Source organism: Cynocephalus volans, chromosome 6, assembly GCF_027409185.1.
Source record: "Cynocephalus volans isolate mCynVol1 chromosome 6, mCynVol1.pri, whole genome shotgun sequence".
Classification (NCBI taxonomy): Eukaryota; Metazoa; Chordata; class Mammalia; order Dermoptera; family Cynocephalidae; genus Cynocephalus; species Cynocephalus volans.
Genome location: NC_084465.1, coordinates 63,025,734 through 63,045,883, shown reverse-complemented (window position 1 = coordinate 63,045,883; position 20,150 = coordinate 63,025,734). Strand labels below are relative to the sequence as shown.

At 34.8% G+C, this 20,150-nt stretch overlaps 1 protein-coding gene across 1 annotated transcript in view; it reads right to left on the bottom strand.

The window, feature by feature from the left end:
• The window catches only part of ZNF804B (zinc finger protein 804B), a 553,895-nt gene that overhangs the window by 96,034 nt on the left and 437,711 nt on the right, over positions 1-20,150 (bottom strand). Inside the window, exon 2 of the mRNA XM_063098735.1 lies at positions 12,393-12,536. Within this exon, the coding sequence (XP_062954805.1) occupies positions 12,393-12,536 (144 nt within the window). The remainder of the gene's footprint in view (positions 1-12,392; positions 12,537-20,150) is intronic.

Sequence of the window (20,150 nt, the reverse complement as noted above, 5' to 3'; positions counted from 1 at the left end):
GTCAACATAAAGGTTTCCAGTTCCATCATGTTGCTGAAAATGATAGGATATCATTTTTTATATACCTGAGTAGTGTCCCATTGTTTATATATACCACACTTTTAAAAATCCATTCATACTTTGATGGGCATTTGGATTGACTCCATCCCTTGGCTATTGTGAATAGTGCTGCAAAGAACATGGGAGTGCAGATGCCTTTTTAATATATTGATTCCATTTCCTTTGGATATCCCAATGGTGGGACAGCTGGTCATAAGGTAGATCTACTTTTAATTCTCTGAGAGATCTCCATACTGTTTTCCACAGAGACTGTACCAATCTACACTCCCACCAGCAGTGCGGGAGAGTTCCTTTTTTCCACATATTTGCTGGCATTTGTTATTTTCTGTCTTGTTGATAATAGCCATTCTAACTGGAGTGAGATGATATCTCATTGTGGTTTTAATTTACATTTCTCTGATGATTAGTCATGTTGACCCCTTTTTCATTTGTCTGTTGGTATTTTTATGCCTTCTTGTGAGGTAATGTCTGTTCAGGTCCTTTGCACATGTTTTAATTGAGTTACTTGGGTTTTTTTGGATTTTTTTGCTGTCGAGTTAATTTCCTTGGACAGTAGCCTCTTGTCTGATGTGTAGTTTGCAAACACCTTCTCTCATCCTGTAAGTTGTCTCTTCACTTTGCTGATAGTGTCCTTTGATGTGCAGAAGCTTTTCAGTTTGATATAGTTATATTTACATATTTTTGCTTCAGTTGTCTGTGCCTTTGTAGTCTCACTCAAAGCAGCACTCCCACTCCCACTTTGAGTAGAATTTACCCTGTTTTCTTTCTAGTAGATTCATACTTTTGGGTCTTCAATTTAGGCCTTTGCTCCATTTTGAGTTGATTTTTGTGTATGGTGAGAGCCAAGGGTCTAGTTTCAATCTACCCCATGTGGATATCCAGCTTTCCCGGCACCATTTGTTGAAAAGACTGTCCCTTACCCATTGTATAATTTTGGCACCTTTGTTGAAAAACAGTTGACTGTAAATGTGTGGGTTTATTTTGGGGATTTCTATTCTATTCCATTGGTCAATATGTCTCTATTTATGCTGGTACCATGCTGTTTTGGTTACTATAGCTTTATAATATATTTTGAAGGCAGGAAGTGTGATGCCTCTACCTTTTTTCTTTTTGTTCAAGATTGCTTTTGCTATAAGGTGTCTTTTGTAGTTCCATATAAATTTTAAGATTTTTTTTCTATTTCTGTGAATAATGTTATAGGTATTTTGCTTTCAGTATTCTCTCTTTGTCTTTGGTTTTTAATAAATTGATTTTGATGTGTCTTGGGGTGTTCCTCTTTGGATAAAATTTGATTGGCAACCTCTGAACTTCCTGTATCTGGAAGCTGTCATCTTTCTCCGTACTTGGGGAATTTTCAGTCATTATTTCCTTGAATACACCTTCTAGGTGTCCTCCTTTTTCCATGCCTTTGGATATGCCAATTATGCAAATGTTATTTCACTTTAGAGAGTCCCATACTTGCTATATTTCTGTTTCACTTCTTATTTTTTCTTCTTGCTCCTCTGATTGGATAATTATGTGTTTTATCTACAAGCTCACTGATTCTTTTCTCTGTTTAATGAAGTCTGCTGTTGAAGCATTCTATCGAGTTTTACAATTCAGTTAAGGTATTTTTTATTTCTAGAATTCCTATTTGTTTTTTTTTTAATTGATTCTGTTCCTTTGTCAAGTTTCTTGTTCTGCTCCAGAATTTTTTCCAGATATCATTTAATTTTCTCTCTTTATTTTCTTGTGACTCCGTGAACATCTTTAAGAGGGTTGGTCTGAATTCTCTGTCAGACATTTCACAGATCTGCTGTTTCTCCCTACCACAGAAATGGGGGTGCGGCACAAACGTTAGACAAAGCTCTGGTAATTACCTATAAAAGCTAGAAGAGGTTGCAACCCCTCAAATGACCAGGCAGCAACATAAAGACACAAAGATTGAGAAAGAACACAGAAATATGTTTCCACCAAAGGAAACAAACAAAGCATGAGCACTGGATGCAGAGGACAACCAAATTTTTAAAAATCTCCTTATATTTGTACTTGGTTGACCACTTGTGATGCATACTATGTGTTCATATTTTCTAAGACATTGACAATATTTAGAATCTATACCTTTTCTCTTCCGTTTATTGTTAGTGCTAAAAAAAACTCCTATCTTCTTTCTTGGACTCTTAAATGCCCATCTGACCACAGAGTCAAGCTCTCCTTCTTATGTAATAACTGTAAATTGCTTTTAAAATAATTTTTTTAAATCACAAATCTGCTGATCATTTGATTGCTTTAAAGCCCTTGAAGACTGGCAATTTCTCACAGAAAAATTAAAAATTTTTAGGGTGACATACCACATTAACATTAATATGGGCTCAGGTATTTTCTTAAATTATAAAAATGTGTTTTCAAGGTAGCTTTTATTGAATAATTACAAATAATGAGATATGAACCCTACCTTGTTCACTATGGTATTTATCCTATCTACTTCAAAATAATTACTCAGTGATGAGTGATTATAGTGATATAGGACAGATTGCAATGGCCTTACCTATAAACTCACTTATTCAGCTACTCATTCATTCTTATAAAGTTTATTGAATTATTACTATGCACCAGACACTGCCCTAAGTTCTAGGGATACAGTGGCTAATAGAACCAACCATGCGCCCTTCCCTTTCTAGGGCTAATGGCAGGGAAAGGGTAGGGAGTCAAAAAATTCAAAAAGTAAATGATTTTTTTTTCCTATTATTGAGTGATAAACAATTTTGTGATGGTATACCAGCTCTCTGGAAAACAAACAAACAAACAAAATAGAAGAAATCCTGATTTGTAGTGCTCTCAGATCTCCCAACATGGGTGACTTCAAGCTACTAATGGTTAAGCAACCAGCTCACAAAATTCTTGAACATTGAACAAGTAGCTCTGTAGAACCATTACAAGCTCAATGTAACCACTACAGATAGTGCCAACAGGATTTTTGGAGAACTAGTAACTTACCACTAGAAGTAGGGTGAAAAGGAAAAATCCCATTGAAGAGGTGACATTCAACCCAAGACATGAATACAAAGAAGTATCAGAAAGTTGAAAGACACATAGAAGACTACTCCAGACATAGAGAACAACTATTGCAGGCACACTAAAGCAGGAAAGCACTTGGCATATATGAGACAGAAAGAGCCAGAACATAGATTATTAATTTATTTTTCAGTTGGGAGACATCCTGGACATCAAAAAGCCTCTTAGCCAAGGTGAAAGCAGTATTTGAGGAGCAACGAATATGAGCAGGAAACTAAGGCTGGTTGTTTTGTTTTGCATTTCTTTGCTCATAGAGGATCCAACCATTAATGGGTGATTCCAGGGAAAAAATACACACACGCACAAACACAAAAACAAAATCTATCAGAAATTTGGTTTTACAGAATGCAAAATACAGCAGGGTATATAAGTATTATTTTATGGTTCTGGGAGTGTTCGTTCCGAACACCTCAGTCTTATTTTTTCTATCTTGCTAACCCCTCAGTCATCTAAACTGACATTTTATTGCCACATTAAGAGGACTAGTAATTTAAACATGCTATACTGAAAAATATTACTGGGCCAATTAAGGCAGTATTTAGGGAAAATATAAATCAAATTGTAGGAACAAAGCAAGAGGTAATTAGATTGAATTCTTTTAGCAGTTTGGGGGGCCTTTTCCCCTCAGAGTAAAGATGACAAAGGTAGATCTGTTTTGATATGTTATCCAGAGCAACTAGAGATGAGGCAAATCCAAAACAGTATTTTAAGAATGAAGCAGTTGGAATTCTAATCCAGGCTTGACAAGTGAACAGCTCCTCCTGAGTGAAAGTAAATCCTATTGTGAAGCAAAGGGAGATTAGGAGGATTAAGCATCACATGTGGAGAATCTGAAAGTAGATTTGTTTTTTATTATTGATAATATTTTTATGGATTAATTGTAAAGGGATCTGGCTCATTTGTTATTTCTAAATTGAGATGAGCCAGAATGTCTCTAGGGCTGAGGAGACTTCTGTTGCATGTGAAGATGTGTGTTATATGCTCCAGTATTATATAATTGTAGCTAATAGTCTTGAAAAAGGGATTATGACTTGTAGGTAGTCTCACAAGGAATTGTTATTGACATATTACCTATATTAATAGTTACAGTGCTGTCTTTTTCCAAGTGATTTTACTTTGTATATGCATTCAAATCACTTTAGAAATAATGCTCAGCATTTAAACAGAATTATAAGAAGTTTAAGGCAATAGCTAGAATAATTGAGTTGTTTCCAAAATCATCAGCTATATATAGAATGGGTTGTCACAGCCAGAAATTCATTATTTTTTCTCATTGAGGAAATACAAAAAAAAAATTAACTATGTAACTGATGAGCTATCTTTCTCTGCAAATAACACCTAAGAAAAATATCTTAATTTTTGATTGTATTATAGAAAAATATTATTTAATGGGGTTTATTTGAAGCTATGAATCACAGACTGTTTTACTTTATTCTTTAAAGTTATGTGTTGACTTACTTGTAAAAAATTACAGTGTAACTATGAATAGTATATTTTTACATTTTTTCACTTTTTTATTGTAACGTAATTGATTGTACATATCTGTGGGGTACCAAGTTGAATATCAATACCAGTGTGCAGTATGTGATGCTCAAATCAAGATAATTAGTATTTTCAACATTGTACAATGTAATCATTTTTCATGGCCCTTTACAAATTCCTCTCTACCTCCCCTCCACCTCCCCACTTTCCCACCTCTGGTAACCTCAGTTCTGTTCTTTCTTTTTGAAAGTTCAACTTATTATTGTGATTGTTGAATCTCTCTTTTTATTTATTTATTTCTTTTTTAGCTCTCACTTATGAGTGAAGAAATGCAGTTTTCTTCTTTCTGTGCCTGGCTTATTTCACTTAATCTGATTTTCTCTAAGTTCATCCATGTTGCTGTGAATAGCAGTATTTCTTTCTTTTTTATGGCAAAGTAGTATTCCGTCATGTATATATACAACATTTTGCTTATCCAGTCATCCAACAATGGACATTTAGGTTGGTTCCAACTCTTGCCTATTGTAAATAGAGCTGCAATAAACATAGGGCTGCAGCTACCCCTTCAACATGGGGATTTCCATTCCTTTGGGTATATAGTCAATAGTGAAAGTGTTGGATCATATGGCAATTCTATCTGTAGTTGTTTGAGGAAACTCCATACCATTTTCCAAAATGGCTGCACCAATTTACAGTCCCACCAACAATGCAGGAGTGTTCCCCTTTTTCAGTATCCTTGCTAACATTTGTTATTCTTTGTCTTTTTGATAATACCCAGTCTAATTGGGATGAGATGATATCTCAATGTGGTTTTGATTTGCATTTCCCTGATGCTGTGTGATATTCAGCATTTTTTCATGTATCTGATGGCAATTTGTATATCTACTTTTGAGAAATTCCTATTTAGCTCCTTTGCTCACTTTAATCGGGTTATTTATTTATTATTATTATTTTTTTACTGTTGTTTGAGTTCTTTATATATTCTGGATATTAATCCTTTGTCAGAAGTGCAGTTTGCAAATATTTTCTCCCACTTTGTAGGTTATATTTTTCCTCTATTAGTTGTTTCTTTCGCTGTGCAGAAGCTTTTTAGTGTGATATAGTCTCATTTGTTTATTTTTTCTTTTGTTGCCTGTGCTTTTAGGGTCATATTCATAAAGGTTTGCTCAGTCCTATTTCCTGAAATGTTTCCCCTATGTTTTCTTTTAGGAGTTTTATGAGTTCACGTCTTATATTTAAGTATTTAATTCATTTTGAGTTGATTTTCATATATGGCTAGAGGTGCAGGTCTAGTTTTATTCTTCTGCATGTAGATGTCCAGTTTGCATAGCACCATTTATTGAAAAGGCAGTCTTTTCCCCAATATATGTTCCTGGTGCCTTTGTTGAAATCAGTTGGCTATAATTTTGTGGTTTGATTTTTGGGTTCTCTATTCTGTTCCATTGGTCCGTATATCTGTTTCTATGCCAGTACCATGCTGTTTTGTTTACTATAGCTTTGTAGTATAATTTGAAGTCAGGTAGTATTATGCTGCTGGCTTTATTTATTTATTTATTGCTCAGGATTGCTTTTGCTATTCTGGGATTTTGTTGTTGCATATGAATGCTAGGATTGCTTTTCCTATTTCTGTGAAGAATGTCATTGATACTTTGTTGTGGATTGTATTGGATCTATAGATTGCTTTGGTACTATGGACATTTTCATGATGTTAATTCTTCTAGTCCAGGAGCATGGAATGTCTTTCCATATTTTTGTGTCCTCTTTAATTTCTTTCAACAACGATTCATAGTCCTCATTATAGAGATCTTTCATTTCTTTGGTTATATTTATTACCAGATATTTTATTTTGGGGGGCTATTGTAAATGGGCTAACTTTCTTGATTTCTAAGATGCAGAAAAAGGATTTGACAAAATTCAACATCCTTTCATGATAAAGATTCTCAGCAAATTAGATATAGAAGGAAAGTATCTCAACATGATAAAAGCTGTATATGACAAACTCATCACCAATACCATCATGAATGGGGAAAAGCTTCTTTTCCCTTAAGAAAGGGAACAAGACAAGGATGCCCACTCTTACCACTCCTATTTAACATGGTATTGGAAGTACTAGCCCAAGCAATCTCGTAAGAGAAAGAAATAAAGGGCATCCAGATTGGAAAAGACAAACTCAGACTGTCCCTGTTAGCAGATGACATAATCCTATACATAGAAAAGCCAAAAGACCCTACAAGAAGACTCTTGATTCATAAATGATTTCAGTAAATTTGCAGGATACAAAATCAAAATGCAGAAATCAGTATCGTTTTTATACTGCAACAATGAATGATATAATCTTTGCAATAAAATAAATTAAACACATGGTGACTGGTATTTAGATACAGAACAATATGAAAGTTTTAGAAATCACTGTTTAACTGAATGAAGGAAAGAAGGAAAAACAGAGGGAATTCAAATATTACTTTGTTTCTAGTTGTAAGCTGTTCTATTAATGAGTAAAGGAATGAATTCCATGTGAATTTGGATTTAATTCTAAATATACCAAAAAGAACATATTGGTGGAAATTCAACAGAAGAGGCCAGATATTTCATCTGAATCCATATGGAAAATAAAATTATGGAAATTGTTTATGTTACTCAGGCCAAAAAATACTCTCGGCCAAGTCCCCTCCACCATCATAATCATTATCACAATCTAGATGAGCCCTTAAGGAAGCAAGAACCAAATGGACGTATTTAGATTGGAATTTAAAAAAAAAAATGAAAAATACTCCTGCATGTTTTACTTTAGTGCATACTTCTTTTATCTATACATAAAATTCAGTTTCATTTAAAAGGGAAATTTTAAACTCAGCTCCATCTAAAATGGAGGTGATTTTCAAAATATTTGGGACGAAAATATTCTTTATATGGTAGTATTTCAACATTATCTGAGACAACAGTCTAAAAATGTCTGTAACAAATTTTATTACTTTAGTGGGCATCATGTAAAAAAATTGTTCATAATATTATTAGATTTTGAGCAACGGGAATTTGAAAACTGCTGTGTTAAATTAATTTACCATGAGATATCAACTCCTTCAGTAGCCAAATATAAGTTGTCAATCTATGCAGTAAATATGCATGAGTGTGTTTTGAAATACAACTGCAAGATGGGAGGGTATCACAGGCAGAGGGAAGATTATGAGCCAAGAACAGCAGGTGAGAAAGCATAAGGCATCTTTTGAGAAGCTGTAGGGAAATTCTGGAGTTACAGGAGATAAATCTGGAAATGGAGGCAGAAGCCTCTTTATGGAGGTTTTGAATGACAGGCTAAGTAGTTCTGCACTTAAAAGTCAGTCTAAAAAGCTTCTACACAGCAAAGGAAACAATCAACAATGTGAAAAGACAAGAATGGGAGAAAATATTGGCAAACTATACATCTGACAAGGGATTATTATTCCAAACATAAGAAACTCAAACAACTTAACAGTAAAAAATAAATAATCTGATTTAAAATTTAGCAAAGGAGCTGTACAGACATTTCCCAAAGAAAGACATACAAGTAGCCAATAGGTATATGAAAAAATGCACAATCTCACTAAGCATCAGCAAAATTCAAATCAAACCCACATTGAGATATCATCTCACCCCAGTTAGACTGGCTATTATGAAAAAGAAAGAATAACAAATGCTGGCAAAGATACAGAGAAAGGGGAATCCTCCTACACTGTCAGTGGGACTGTAAAGTAGTGCAGCCATTATGGAAAACAGTATGGAGGTTTCTCAAACAACTATAGACACAACTACCATATGATCCAGCAATCCCACTTCTGGGTATATACCCAAAGGAATAGAAATCATCATGTTGAAGGGACACCTGCGCTCCTGTGTTTTTCGCATCTCTATTTACAATAGCCAAATTATGGAACCAACCTAAACATCTATCAACAGATGATTAGATAAAGAAGATATGGTATATATACACAATGGAATACTGCTCTTACTCTGCCATAAAAAAATAATGAAGTTCTGCCATTTGCAGCAGCATGGATGGGCTTGGAGAAAATTATGTTAAGTGAAATTAGCCAGGCACAGATAGAGAAATACTGCATGTCCTCACTCATAAGTGGATGCTGAAAAAGAAAGAAAGAAAGAAAGAAAGAAAGAAAGAAAGAAAGAAAGAAAGAAAGAAAGAAAGAAAGAAGGAAGGAAGGAAGGAAGGAAGGAAGGAAGGAAGGAAGGAAGGAAGGAAGGAAGGAAGGAAGGAAGGAAGGAAGGAAGGAAGGAAGGAAGGAAGGGAGGAAAGAAAGGAGGAAGGAAGGAAGGAAGGAAGGAAGGAAGGAAAGAAAGAAAGAAAGAAAGAAAGAAAGAAAGAAAGAAAGAAAGAAAGAAAGAAAGAAAGAAAGAAAGAAAGAAAGAAAGAAAGAAAGAAAGAGAAAGAAGAAAGGGAGGAAGGAAGGAAAGAAAGAACACAATAATATGTTGAACTTTCCGAAGGAGAGAACAGAACTGTGGTTACTAGAAGGGGAAGTGGGGAGGGCGGGTGTTAGGGAGATTGGACTTGGGGAATGAGTTCGTTCTTCTGTGATGATGAACATGCTAACTATACTGATTCAATCGTCACATACCGCACACAAATACTGATAGTCGACTCTGTACCTCATGAACATGTATAATCAGTTATGTTTCAATTTTTAAAAGTCAGTCATCGATCACTGAAGATTTCCTAGGAGGGAAGTGAGAGTATAAATGTGGTGGTCTGGAAATTTTTATCTGGCCTTAAATGGCTAAATTGGTTTGGAGCAGGGGAAATACTGGAGGTAGAACACCCTAGCAATGATTCAAGAGTGAGATTAAGTACGAATTGTCCAAATGGGAATGCCAAATGAAGGATGAGAGCAAGATATACTTAAAGATTTCTAAAGAGTTCTCAAGCGAGTGATGATGGCTTTAGCGACCATAGTGAATCCTTTGCAGCTTCTCAGTGGATCATGCTTTGGAACTGCCCCCGTGCCTTGATATAGGTTTTCTACCATATAGGACCTACTATTCTTGACTACATGGTTAACTTCTATTTATTCTTTAAGAAATCCAGCTCACTTTTCTTCTTTCGGAAATCAGTTTAGTGTGCTCTTTTGTGTCTGAAGCATACAATTTTTACAACATTTAAATTGACATATTATAAAGTCTATTGACTTGCCTGTCTCTCCAGTTAGATTATCAGCTCCCTGAAAATAGGGACCAAATTTGTCCATTTTCCACAACTAGCACAGTAGCACGCAGTAGCAACTCAGCCATAGCTTGATCAAGGTGCATGTTCAGAAACTTAGAATGTCAGTAAGTCTGAAGAAAAACAGATGTGGTCATATAGATAGAATAGAAGGACTGAGGAAAGGTTGCTTTTTCAACATTTTGGAAAGTCAATGGAAATAAGATTGAAAAAAGTGATAAAAAAGTAAATTGATTAGGCACAATTCCAGAGTACAGGGGATGCTGTGGCATGCAGACCTGGTATGGAGGCCTCATATCCAATACTTTCTACAGTTCTCAACCTCACCTTAGTTTTTTAATATTTCCACTTTCAAGAATGCCATTCCATCTTGAGCCTCTATTTCACATCTACTTATGTATGTGTAAAGCGCAGATCAAATGCCACTCTTCCATGAGACCTTCCCTGGTTTTTTATTTCTCCAGATCCTCAGAGTAATTTTTCTTAATATGCAGCCTGAAGACCACCTGCATAAAATCCCCTAGGGAGCAATGCTTATGAGAGGTTTCTCTCTATATAGACTATTCCACCTAATAAATGAAGAAGAGATGAAGAAATTAGAATCATCATTATACAGTTCCAAATGAAGTAATGAATTTAAGTAATTAATCATTGATGGCTACAAAAATGAGTAGGGGAAAAAAAGCTGGTGGTGTACTTAATGATGGGTGGATCAAGCTGATAGTATCTGAACCCACTGATCAAATTTAAGGTTATAAAAAGAGAAAAACAGACATCATATGCCTCCTTATGAAAAGACACAATATATCCTCTAATATATTATTGCCAAGAAAAATACATAAATCTAAATTGACCAGATCTATACCTATAACAATCAATTGAAAGGAAATACAGAAGACCAAGGAAAATTGGAAAAGGCATCACTGGGAAGAATTCTACAAAATCCCAAATGTGGAAAACAGACTGCAAGGAGTAAAATTTTAAAAGGGGTGAAAACCCTACAGATTAAAATATATTAAAAGAAACTTAAAGACATGACAACAAGAAGTGTAGATATTTGGGGATCCTGATTTCAAGGAACCCAAATTTATAAACATTTATAAGACAACTTAAGGAAACAAGATCACTATCTGATATTCGGAAATTATTTTAGTTTTTAGGTATGGTAATGGTTATGATTTAAAAGTACTCTTATACATCTTAAAATACTTTCTGATGAAATGGTATGGTGTCCAGAATTTGCTTCAAAATATTGTAACAGTGGTGGAGGTGGGAGTGGCTGGTAGTGGTGTAAATAAAACTGATTATTGTTGAAGTTTGGTAATAGCTACATAGTCCATTTTTTTCATATGTTTAAATTTTTTCATTTTTATAATCATTTTTAAAGTGCAGGTTCCTGGGCCCTATCTCAGAATTATTGAATTAGAATATCTGGGAAAGATTCTAGGAATCTACATTATTAACAAGTTCCAAGGTGATTATTATGCACACTAGAATTTGGGAATCACAGTCCTAAACCAATTTATCCTATTAATCTTGCACTTATCAGAGAAACACAGCCAATTATGCATGTGTCTTGTCTTTAAGGACAGAAGCTGTCTCTTCATCAGCCTTGCATTTCCCAAGGCTTTATATTTAGTATGCACTCAATAAATATTAGTAATATTAGACAGAATGTTTATTTTTGTTCACTGTGAATAAATATTTTAGATACAGAGTATATAAAACTTACCCACAGATCTCAATATGTCAGGTCCATTTGGCAACAGGACTGTGTACCTTCTCACAGCAGTTAGCAATAATCCTCTGGCTACATGGAATTTCTTTCTCAGTCACTGATATTTAACACCCCTAATTCCTCAACTGCCAATATCCCCATACCTCAATCAGCAAGGAACAAGGTGAGAGCAATAGCCTCCCCTTTCACAGACAGATGCAAGTAGAGAATATTAGTACCCATGTGTAGAATATCTGCACTCATATACAGACACATATGACCACTTAAGAAAATGAGCTGAAATGTTTCTACCTGCTACTCTGCTACTTTGCCCTTTTGAATTTTTTTGTTGGTCTGTTTGCAATGGTTCTTTTACTGAGTAACAACTTCAACTTTCTTAAGGAGGTATTCTTAAGAAAATGTAACATTTTCCTGAGAAGAGCTTTCCCCCCAAACCTAGCATTTTCTATACCTTGGAATCCTTGAAAGAAGGAGATTGAAATAGATTCTGTAATAGACTCTGTCCTACTATTACTCCAGGGTTCCAGTTCTGTCACTAGCTATTTAGGTGATTTTGAATATGGCTGTTTTTACTGGGTCCTGGTTTCCCTGTATATATAATTCTAAAATAAGTCAATCTACTCTTAGATTACCTCTAAATTCACCTCCAGTTTTATGGTACTTCTAGGAAACAAATGACTTCACGTAACATTTAAACAGAAAACACAGTCTTCCAAGAAAAAAAAAAAGACATAAAATGGTCTCACCTCAGAGTGCTTAGATGACAATAAATATGGCCAAATTCATACAGTTCTGTTCTGAAGGTATAAATCCAGGAATATAAAGCATTTTCCCACTTTGGCTTACCTGCTTATGAGCATGATCATAAGAATTGATATGATTGTCAAACTCCTGGTGTTTGTGATACTGCTTGTCACATAATTCACAGTAAAAGTTTGCCTTTACATCTTCCAGGGCTTTTGCTGTGGACTTCTCCTTTTCTGCAAAATCCTTTAAAAAAAAAAAGGCAAAAATGTTGGTTATATTTCTCTCTAATAGCAGATCTTATATTAATTAAATTGATATTTAATTTCAATGCAACTAAAGGAATATAGTGAGGCTCACCAGCACGTCTCTGGCCATTTCTACACTGTCTCCTTTATAGGCTCTTTTCCTTCTGATATTACCCCTAAAATTTTTGTTCCATGCAGTTCCATCTTCAGTCAACTGATCTATCCCCTTCACACACTCTCCTAGGCGTGTCCCATTCACATTATAGGTACAGGCTGGCATATATCTGTAATCTCCGACTCCAGCCTAAGCCTTTTCTACAAGCATCAATTCCTGCTAGACATTGCCAGTGGGTTTATTTGTGTTCTTCAATACCACTGTCCTTACAATTTTTGGTATGCTCTGTTATTCAAACAGTTTTTGTCATATCATTCCCCTGCTTAATATCCTCTTGAATTCTTTCATTGCCTATAGAATAAAAATGACAAATACTTATTGACCATAAGCTATGTGCCAGGTATGTGAAATATCTCATTTATTTCTCACAACAACCCTATGAGTTAGGTTCTATGTTTATCTGCATTTTACAGATGCATCAGCCAATGCTTAGAAAGTTCACAAACTCAAGTTTGTAAGTAGAAAAGGGATTGGAGTTCAAACAACTTATGCCCAGCTCCCTTGTTAGTAAACAGCTGTGATTTACCATCTTCCTTTGATGCCAAATCCCCTTAATATACCATAAAAGCTCCTTTCTACCTCGCCAGCATCATCTCTTATCAAATCCCATTCCTCCTTAATTCTATCACCAGATATGCCACATGAAATTAAACTGTTTTCATATCTATGGTTACCGCAGTCCTTTGAGGGAAGGAACTGTTTTATTCATTTTTGTGTCCATAATGCTAAACAATGTACTGTCTAGCCTAGAATATGTGCCTATTTAATATGGATTACATAAATTAATGGATAATGGTGGCTTACATATTCACACCTCCTACTATTCTGCAGGTTCTCTATTATCCCAGTGCCAAATAAAACGGTGACTGGCACATAGAGCATACCAAATAAATATGTATAAAGAATGAATGAACAAACTAAAAGATGCATATTTGTTTCTCCAAAATGATTTGCCCACTATAGAAAGAAATCAGGCCATAAGCCAATATTATAGGTATATCACTGACCAGACAAGAAAAGTAGCACAAAGAATTTAGGCAGATTTTCACAGGGTCAGATGAAGTGATGGGGCACTTAATAAATACATGGGAACACAAGCTCAAATACGAGGCCAATGCACATGACAAAAACCAAGAAGTGCATGAGTACCATTAACAAACAGCAAAACTAGACCAAATATCTGAATTGCCTATCTATGAGAGTTGAGGTACAAATGTGGTTAAATTCCAGGCTAATGGAGGATATAAAAGCTACTGGGCAGAATATATACAGTAATGAGAATGTGGACTCTGATTTCAGGATAAAAATCCAGTTATTCAAAAAACTGGGATAATGGCTTGCTAATGCAGTCACTTGAGAGTTGAGGCAGATACACAGTGTTGAGGTAAATGTAAATCTCTTGATTTAGTAGGCTTAAAATTAGGAGAAGCCATTATTTCTCATCCAGTATATCTTACTAGTCTTTATTTCTCCATGCACTTTCTTTGTATAGTTTCAGGTACTGAATTAGAATTAGAGCTTACTTTGATTTAATCATTGTTCTTCTTAATTTACTATGACACTAGCCTTAGAAAACTGATTGTATGCCTTGGACATTGGTCATCTCTGCCTTGGTAATCAAATATTCCTCAGCCTCATTAACTGGGGGAAGGGCACAACTGAGAATTCAGGGTGGATCTGTGGCTTAAAATGTATCTTTGTATTATTCCAGGTTATGTGGGGGATTTTGTGACAATAATTCAATGACCATGAGTGAGATTTCTCTTTGCATACAGATATGCAAATATGCAAATATCCATCCTTTAGTTTGTTCATTCATTCTTTATACATATTCATTTGGCATCCTCTACCAAAATGTAATAATACATTACTCTTGATACCTTTATCTAAAGCCTTCTTTCTAAAATATCCTTTAGTTATCATATTAAATGCCTTTTTATTTAAAATTTTATAATGTTAAGAGAGTTTACGAAAATTTAAGTCATATACCATTTCTTGTGAGTGCTCATGTTTTACAAGGTCATCAGACTGAATTACATACCACATTTCTTAGTTCATTTTTCTTGCCAGGAAATGGTGCACATATAACCCTCTCCCTCCCTTGAAGGGTACTAATGACATTCCCCAGAGTATATCCTGGTGCTCTTATTAAAAGATGAAGAGTGGATAGGTGTGGTATAAATGGCATCAGCAAAACACAAACATAGTTCACAATTCAGTGTGTCCATCAAGCCAGAGGTAAGAGCATAAACTCAGCAGCAGGTGACTGGGGATTGGAAATGGAAAAGCTCATACATAAGAGCAGAAATCTCAGGTAAATGAAGATAAAAGCCAGGAGATGGGTACGGTCAGAAGAATCACACTGGGAAAAAAAAAAAAAAAAAAACTTTTAAGAATTTTTGACAACACTTGAAAACTAAGTTAAAGCTAGATAGGCAATGAGAACTGACTTTTAGTAGGAAAACCATAACCCTGTGGCCCGTGATACTACCCAGCATGCAATAGTCCTGTTCTCGATAGTGAAACCAGACTAGCCACTAAGATGGAACTGAGCAAGTTCACCTGCCTGTACCAAGGCTGGATGATAAAGTCTCAGACTTGCAGAAGTATCATATAACCTACACTTACCATTTAGCAGAAGAGGCAACTGATATTTAGAAATTTTATGATTCGTATAAAATTAGAGGGCTTGTTAATGGTAAAGTGGGGCACACTTTTCATTGTATGCTGCTGTCTCACTTATCCAACGATTTAATCACCCATCTAACCATCCATTCATCCAATTAACCAGTAAGTATTCATGCATTCAAGAATCTCTAATTGAGCAACTTCTAAATGTCCGTTTCTTACTGGGTCTTACCCTCAGAAGTTTACGGTAGCGGGAGAGAATTACTTGTAAAGAGGTAAATCCCATAAATTATGATAGAGTGATAATTGCAAGTTGCTATAGTGTGTTACTTAGTTCAGAATAGTTAAGAATAATTGGAAGAAAATGTCAGTGTTTCTCTCTCTTTCTCTCGCTTTTTCTCTCTCTCTGTCTCTCACCCTCCGTCCCTCTCATCATTAAATACACTTTAAGCATGCAGTATTTCTTGGTTTTTTGTTGAATGACAGGACACTATACTCATCAAATAGCCTGGAGGTAAATTAAGATGACATTCACTCTCCGAAATAATTACACAATTTTTAAATATACTTAGAGATACAAAATAAATATAAAAGGAATAAAAATAATCCACCTATTCTTTGTATCAGTAAATTTTAAAAATAATTAATAAATAAAATAAATATACAGTATTTGTCATATAATTCTTTCATTGATTTGACAGTTATTCAAATTTCCCCACTCACAGTTTGCCTAGAGGAGGAGGTTTTGGAAGCTTATTTAACAGAAAAATACATTTATGAAATAAAAGAAACCTTCTTAATTCTCAATGATTCATTAAAAGGTTGAAAATGAATTACAAATTGAATATGACAGTTATCTTAACAAGAGTCATTTTTAAAACATTAGGTAATGCCAATGGGCATATTATGTTGTAGTTCAGTAAGATTCTGTAGTAATTAATTACTTTTTAAATTAATGTTTTGGGTGCAAGGAGAGAATATGTACTATTTCACACCAAGAACTTTACACTCATTCATATAACAGATGTGTCTGAAAAGTGACAAGTATTCTGACTAGAATAATGCATTTAATGAAAATTATAAGTGCTTGTTACCAAATTACTTTTTATTGCTGAAATGATTATTAAACACCAACACCTATTGAGCTTGCATTGTAAACCAGAAATGTCACAAACATTTGTTAACTCAATCTTCACAGAAACCCTACGAAGAATGATCTATTATTGTCCCATTTAAAGATATGGAAGGCAAGACACAAACATATTTAAAAACTCACTGAACATTGAAGAGCCTGCATTCAGGCTCAGATCTGCCTGATTTCAAAGCTACTAATCACTATGCTCACAGTTGCCCCCATTACTTAGCCTTAATCCAGATGCCCCCAAAGTCTTGACTTTCTCTGCTAACTCACTTGAGGATTTGCGATGATAGGAGACCTTAACTCCCAGAGAGACTGAGAGAACTAATCATAATTTTAAAACTCTTTAGTGCTCTTGAAGCTTAGAGGTAGAGACTAGGAAAATACAAAGCAGTAGTTCTGTTCCATTGGCTGTGAATATGTGCCCTGATTATAAAAAAGGAAGAGATCAGTTGCTGTTCTTTGTGTCTCTTGGATGGTAATACTAGCTCAGAGCTTTGAGAATTGAATTCATATTCTTTGCATGAAAGCCCACATTTGACCTTTCATTGTTATGTGTAAGAGATTGCTTTAAGAATTCTGATATTCTCTAACCTGTTCCATAATATTGGCCCAAAATAAAATCCTGCTTCAGGAAGAGTGCATTTTCCCCTCCTCCAATCAAGTGGCTGAGTCAGAAAATTCTTTTGGCTCCCATTACTTCCTGCATCTCTGTTACAGATTGGGTAATGAAAAATTCACTTTAGAGGGTTTTATTCATTTACTTATTTTATTTTTGTAATAGGGAGAAAATACTTCAATCTTTAAAGACTAGCTTGAATGTCAGCTTCTATCTTAGAGCAGTTCTAGCACTAAAGTTTTGAGTTATCTCAGTATAAACTAATAAGAAGCTTGCAGTGTTGTTGTGAGAAAAAAAATGAGATAATTTTTATAAAAGCACTTAGTATACTGCATGGCAAATATAGGTGATAGAGCTCAGAATATACTACCTCAAAATAACGACTACAGGAGACCAGAGTATGCTACCTCAAACACACCTATTTGACATAAGGATAATTTTGAGCTGGTTATTTTGAGAGATTGCAAGCACAAAAGAAGTTCGGAAAAGTTAACCTCTTGTAAGAGAAATTTACATCTGAAAAGGAAATCTCCATTTCTAAGTGCGTCCTACTCTGCACTAGGAAGAGAATTACTCCAAATCACTTGAGTCTCTAAATCAGATGGCCTGACTTAAATCTGCCTAACAAACCTTCCCTTGTTTTATGGTGCTTTTCCTGAGTCTCCACAGAACATTTCCCCATACACCTTTCTTTGTTTCAGAGAAGGATGATATTTAAGGAGGAAGCCTAAGACACCTCTTTGAGATCTACTCTAGAAATTTGAGTTATCTCAAATACTCCTCTTTAAGTTATCTCAAATACTACCTCTTTGAGTTATCTTCCACATATACGGGAAGTATACATGTTATCAAACTTTTGGGGTTTTTTTCTCTTGGTTTAATCTGTCTATTTTTACAGGAAATCCCTGCTAAGAATTCATGGAGAAGAAAATTATTTTTCCTCGCTTATATAGGTACTTGATATTTGGATGTTTTGGTGTGTGCGTATTTGTGTGTGTGTGTATTTTTGTTTCTGTGCACTAAATGCATGTGACACAAGAAAATTATTTTTTTATTTTTAAATTTTTTGGTTTTGGATGATAATTTTTTAAAATATATTAAAGATGTTATTTCTCCCCAAATCAATCTACATATTTGATGTTTTGTGTGTGTGGTACTTCCTTTTTAAACACCTACGGATACAAAATGGAGTGGGAGAAAAGAGGAGGGGGAGGGAGGTTGGGGATAATTGGGTGGGGGAGATGGGGTAATTGCAATTTGTGGGCATACTGCCAGTATGGATCTGGCCTTTACATCTAGGGCATGACAGGGGATAATCAGTCTTGTATCTCATGAATATTCATAACCCCCAAAATTATTTTTTAAAATATCATTCTCCCATGGGTCTACAAAGCAAATTTCCGATTTGAGCAAGTGAGAGAAGCTCTTACATATATTTCTTTACTTTGAACTATTTAGAAATCCCACACATAGTCAAGAGAGCATTACATGAGCTTAATTAACATTAATATTACTAATACTGATTTCTTCAAAGTTGTAACTGACTTCTTTTGTAAAAAGAATGGTCTTTGCTTTATAAAACATCAAATTAACATGGCGCTTGTTACTCAATAGCCATTTGTTAAATAAGTAAAATTCATGAACAACAAAGGCAGAGATGCTGTCCCCACTACCTACATATAGAGCATGGCCTAGCCTGGCAACATATAAGTCATATCATGGAGAATTGAACTTTTAAAATAATGATAGAGAAAGTAGGTGAATATGATTCCAAACATGGAACTTTTATACTTTAAAAACAATCTTTTTTTAATATGTAGATTCTGAGGTGAAAAGAGCTTATTGAAGAATTATCCTAAAGTAACGGAGGGTGGCAACTGCACACAGATTCACAAATGGAACTATAGATTCTTGACTTCCAGAGCTCTTCCCATCTTATGATCATAAAATGTTTTCCTTAAAATTTGTTGTGAACCACATATCGGTTTCCCAGACTTGGAATAGAATATGACCAAAATTAGACCTTTCCATCAATGCCTAGGTAAAGTGCAATTCAGCCACTTCCTGGTTTTGAAAGGGAGCTTTTCTCCTCTTTTTAATGATTCATTCAAGATATCCACATTAAAAGATGAATACAATCACATTAAACACGTGAAGTTGTCTCTGGGTAGCATGCTTTGGGGACAACTCAGTATCATTTCCAATTTGGAAAGAATGACAATTTCTTACTTACCAGCAAGATTTCAGGGTATTGATTGCATTTCTGTTCATGAAGCAACAATTAAATATTTAAAATTTGCTTATATAAGTGCTTATTTTGGAGATGCTTCCTAATTGGTTACATTTGAACAGAGATTATTTTTGAGGAACACATGCATTTTGATTAGAACCACTGTCCATCAGCATTCAACATCATCAACTTCATCTTCTTCAGCATAAATTAATATAAAGTTCTTCCACCAGAAAAACACTTTAGAAAGGAAATAAGGAAGCCCAGGTGCATCCTAAGATAATCTTAACAGCAGCTATTACTTTATTGCTTAATTATGCTTGTCTGCCTAATTGAAGAAAAAAAGGGGTGTGTATAATTTCCAGATTTCTTATTGATTGGATATAGATGTTACATTGCACAAGTTTATAATGGTTGTAGACTGTTTTTCAGTTGTTTAACAACCAATGAAACTGTAAACACGTATAAACCAATGAGTCCTGATGGATACAATGAGTATTAGCCCACCAAGATGTAAGGACCACCAATCTGCAATAGACAATATCCCAGCCCTTACCAGTGAAATCAGGCAATATACTTGGGTAGGGAAGAAAAAGAAAGTACATGAAAATATACGTAGATTAACCCAGGGTCAGGGAAATGGTGGAATCCATTAAATAGCAGTCCTTGGTCTAGAGTTTATATTCAGAAATACCCATCAAAGGATGCAAGAATATATCAGTTTTCCAAATGTGGAATGAATAAATGTACTGAGCAAAGGAATAAATACACATGATTTCTTTTTTTCTTTAGCCTGGTTATTTATTGTGCTAAAGGGGAGAG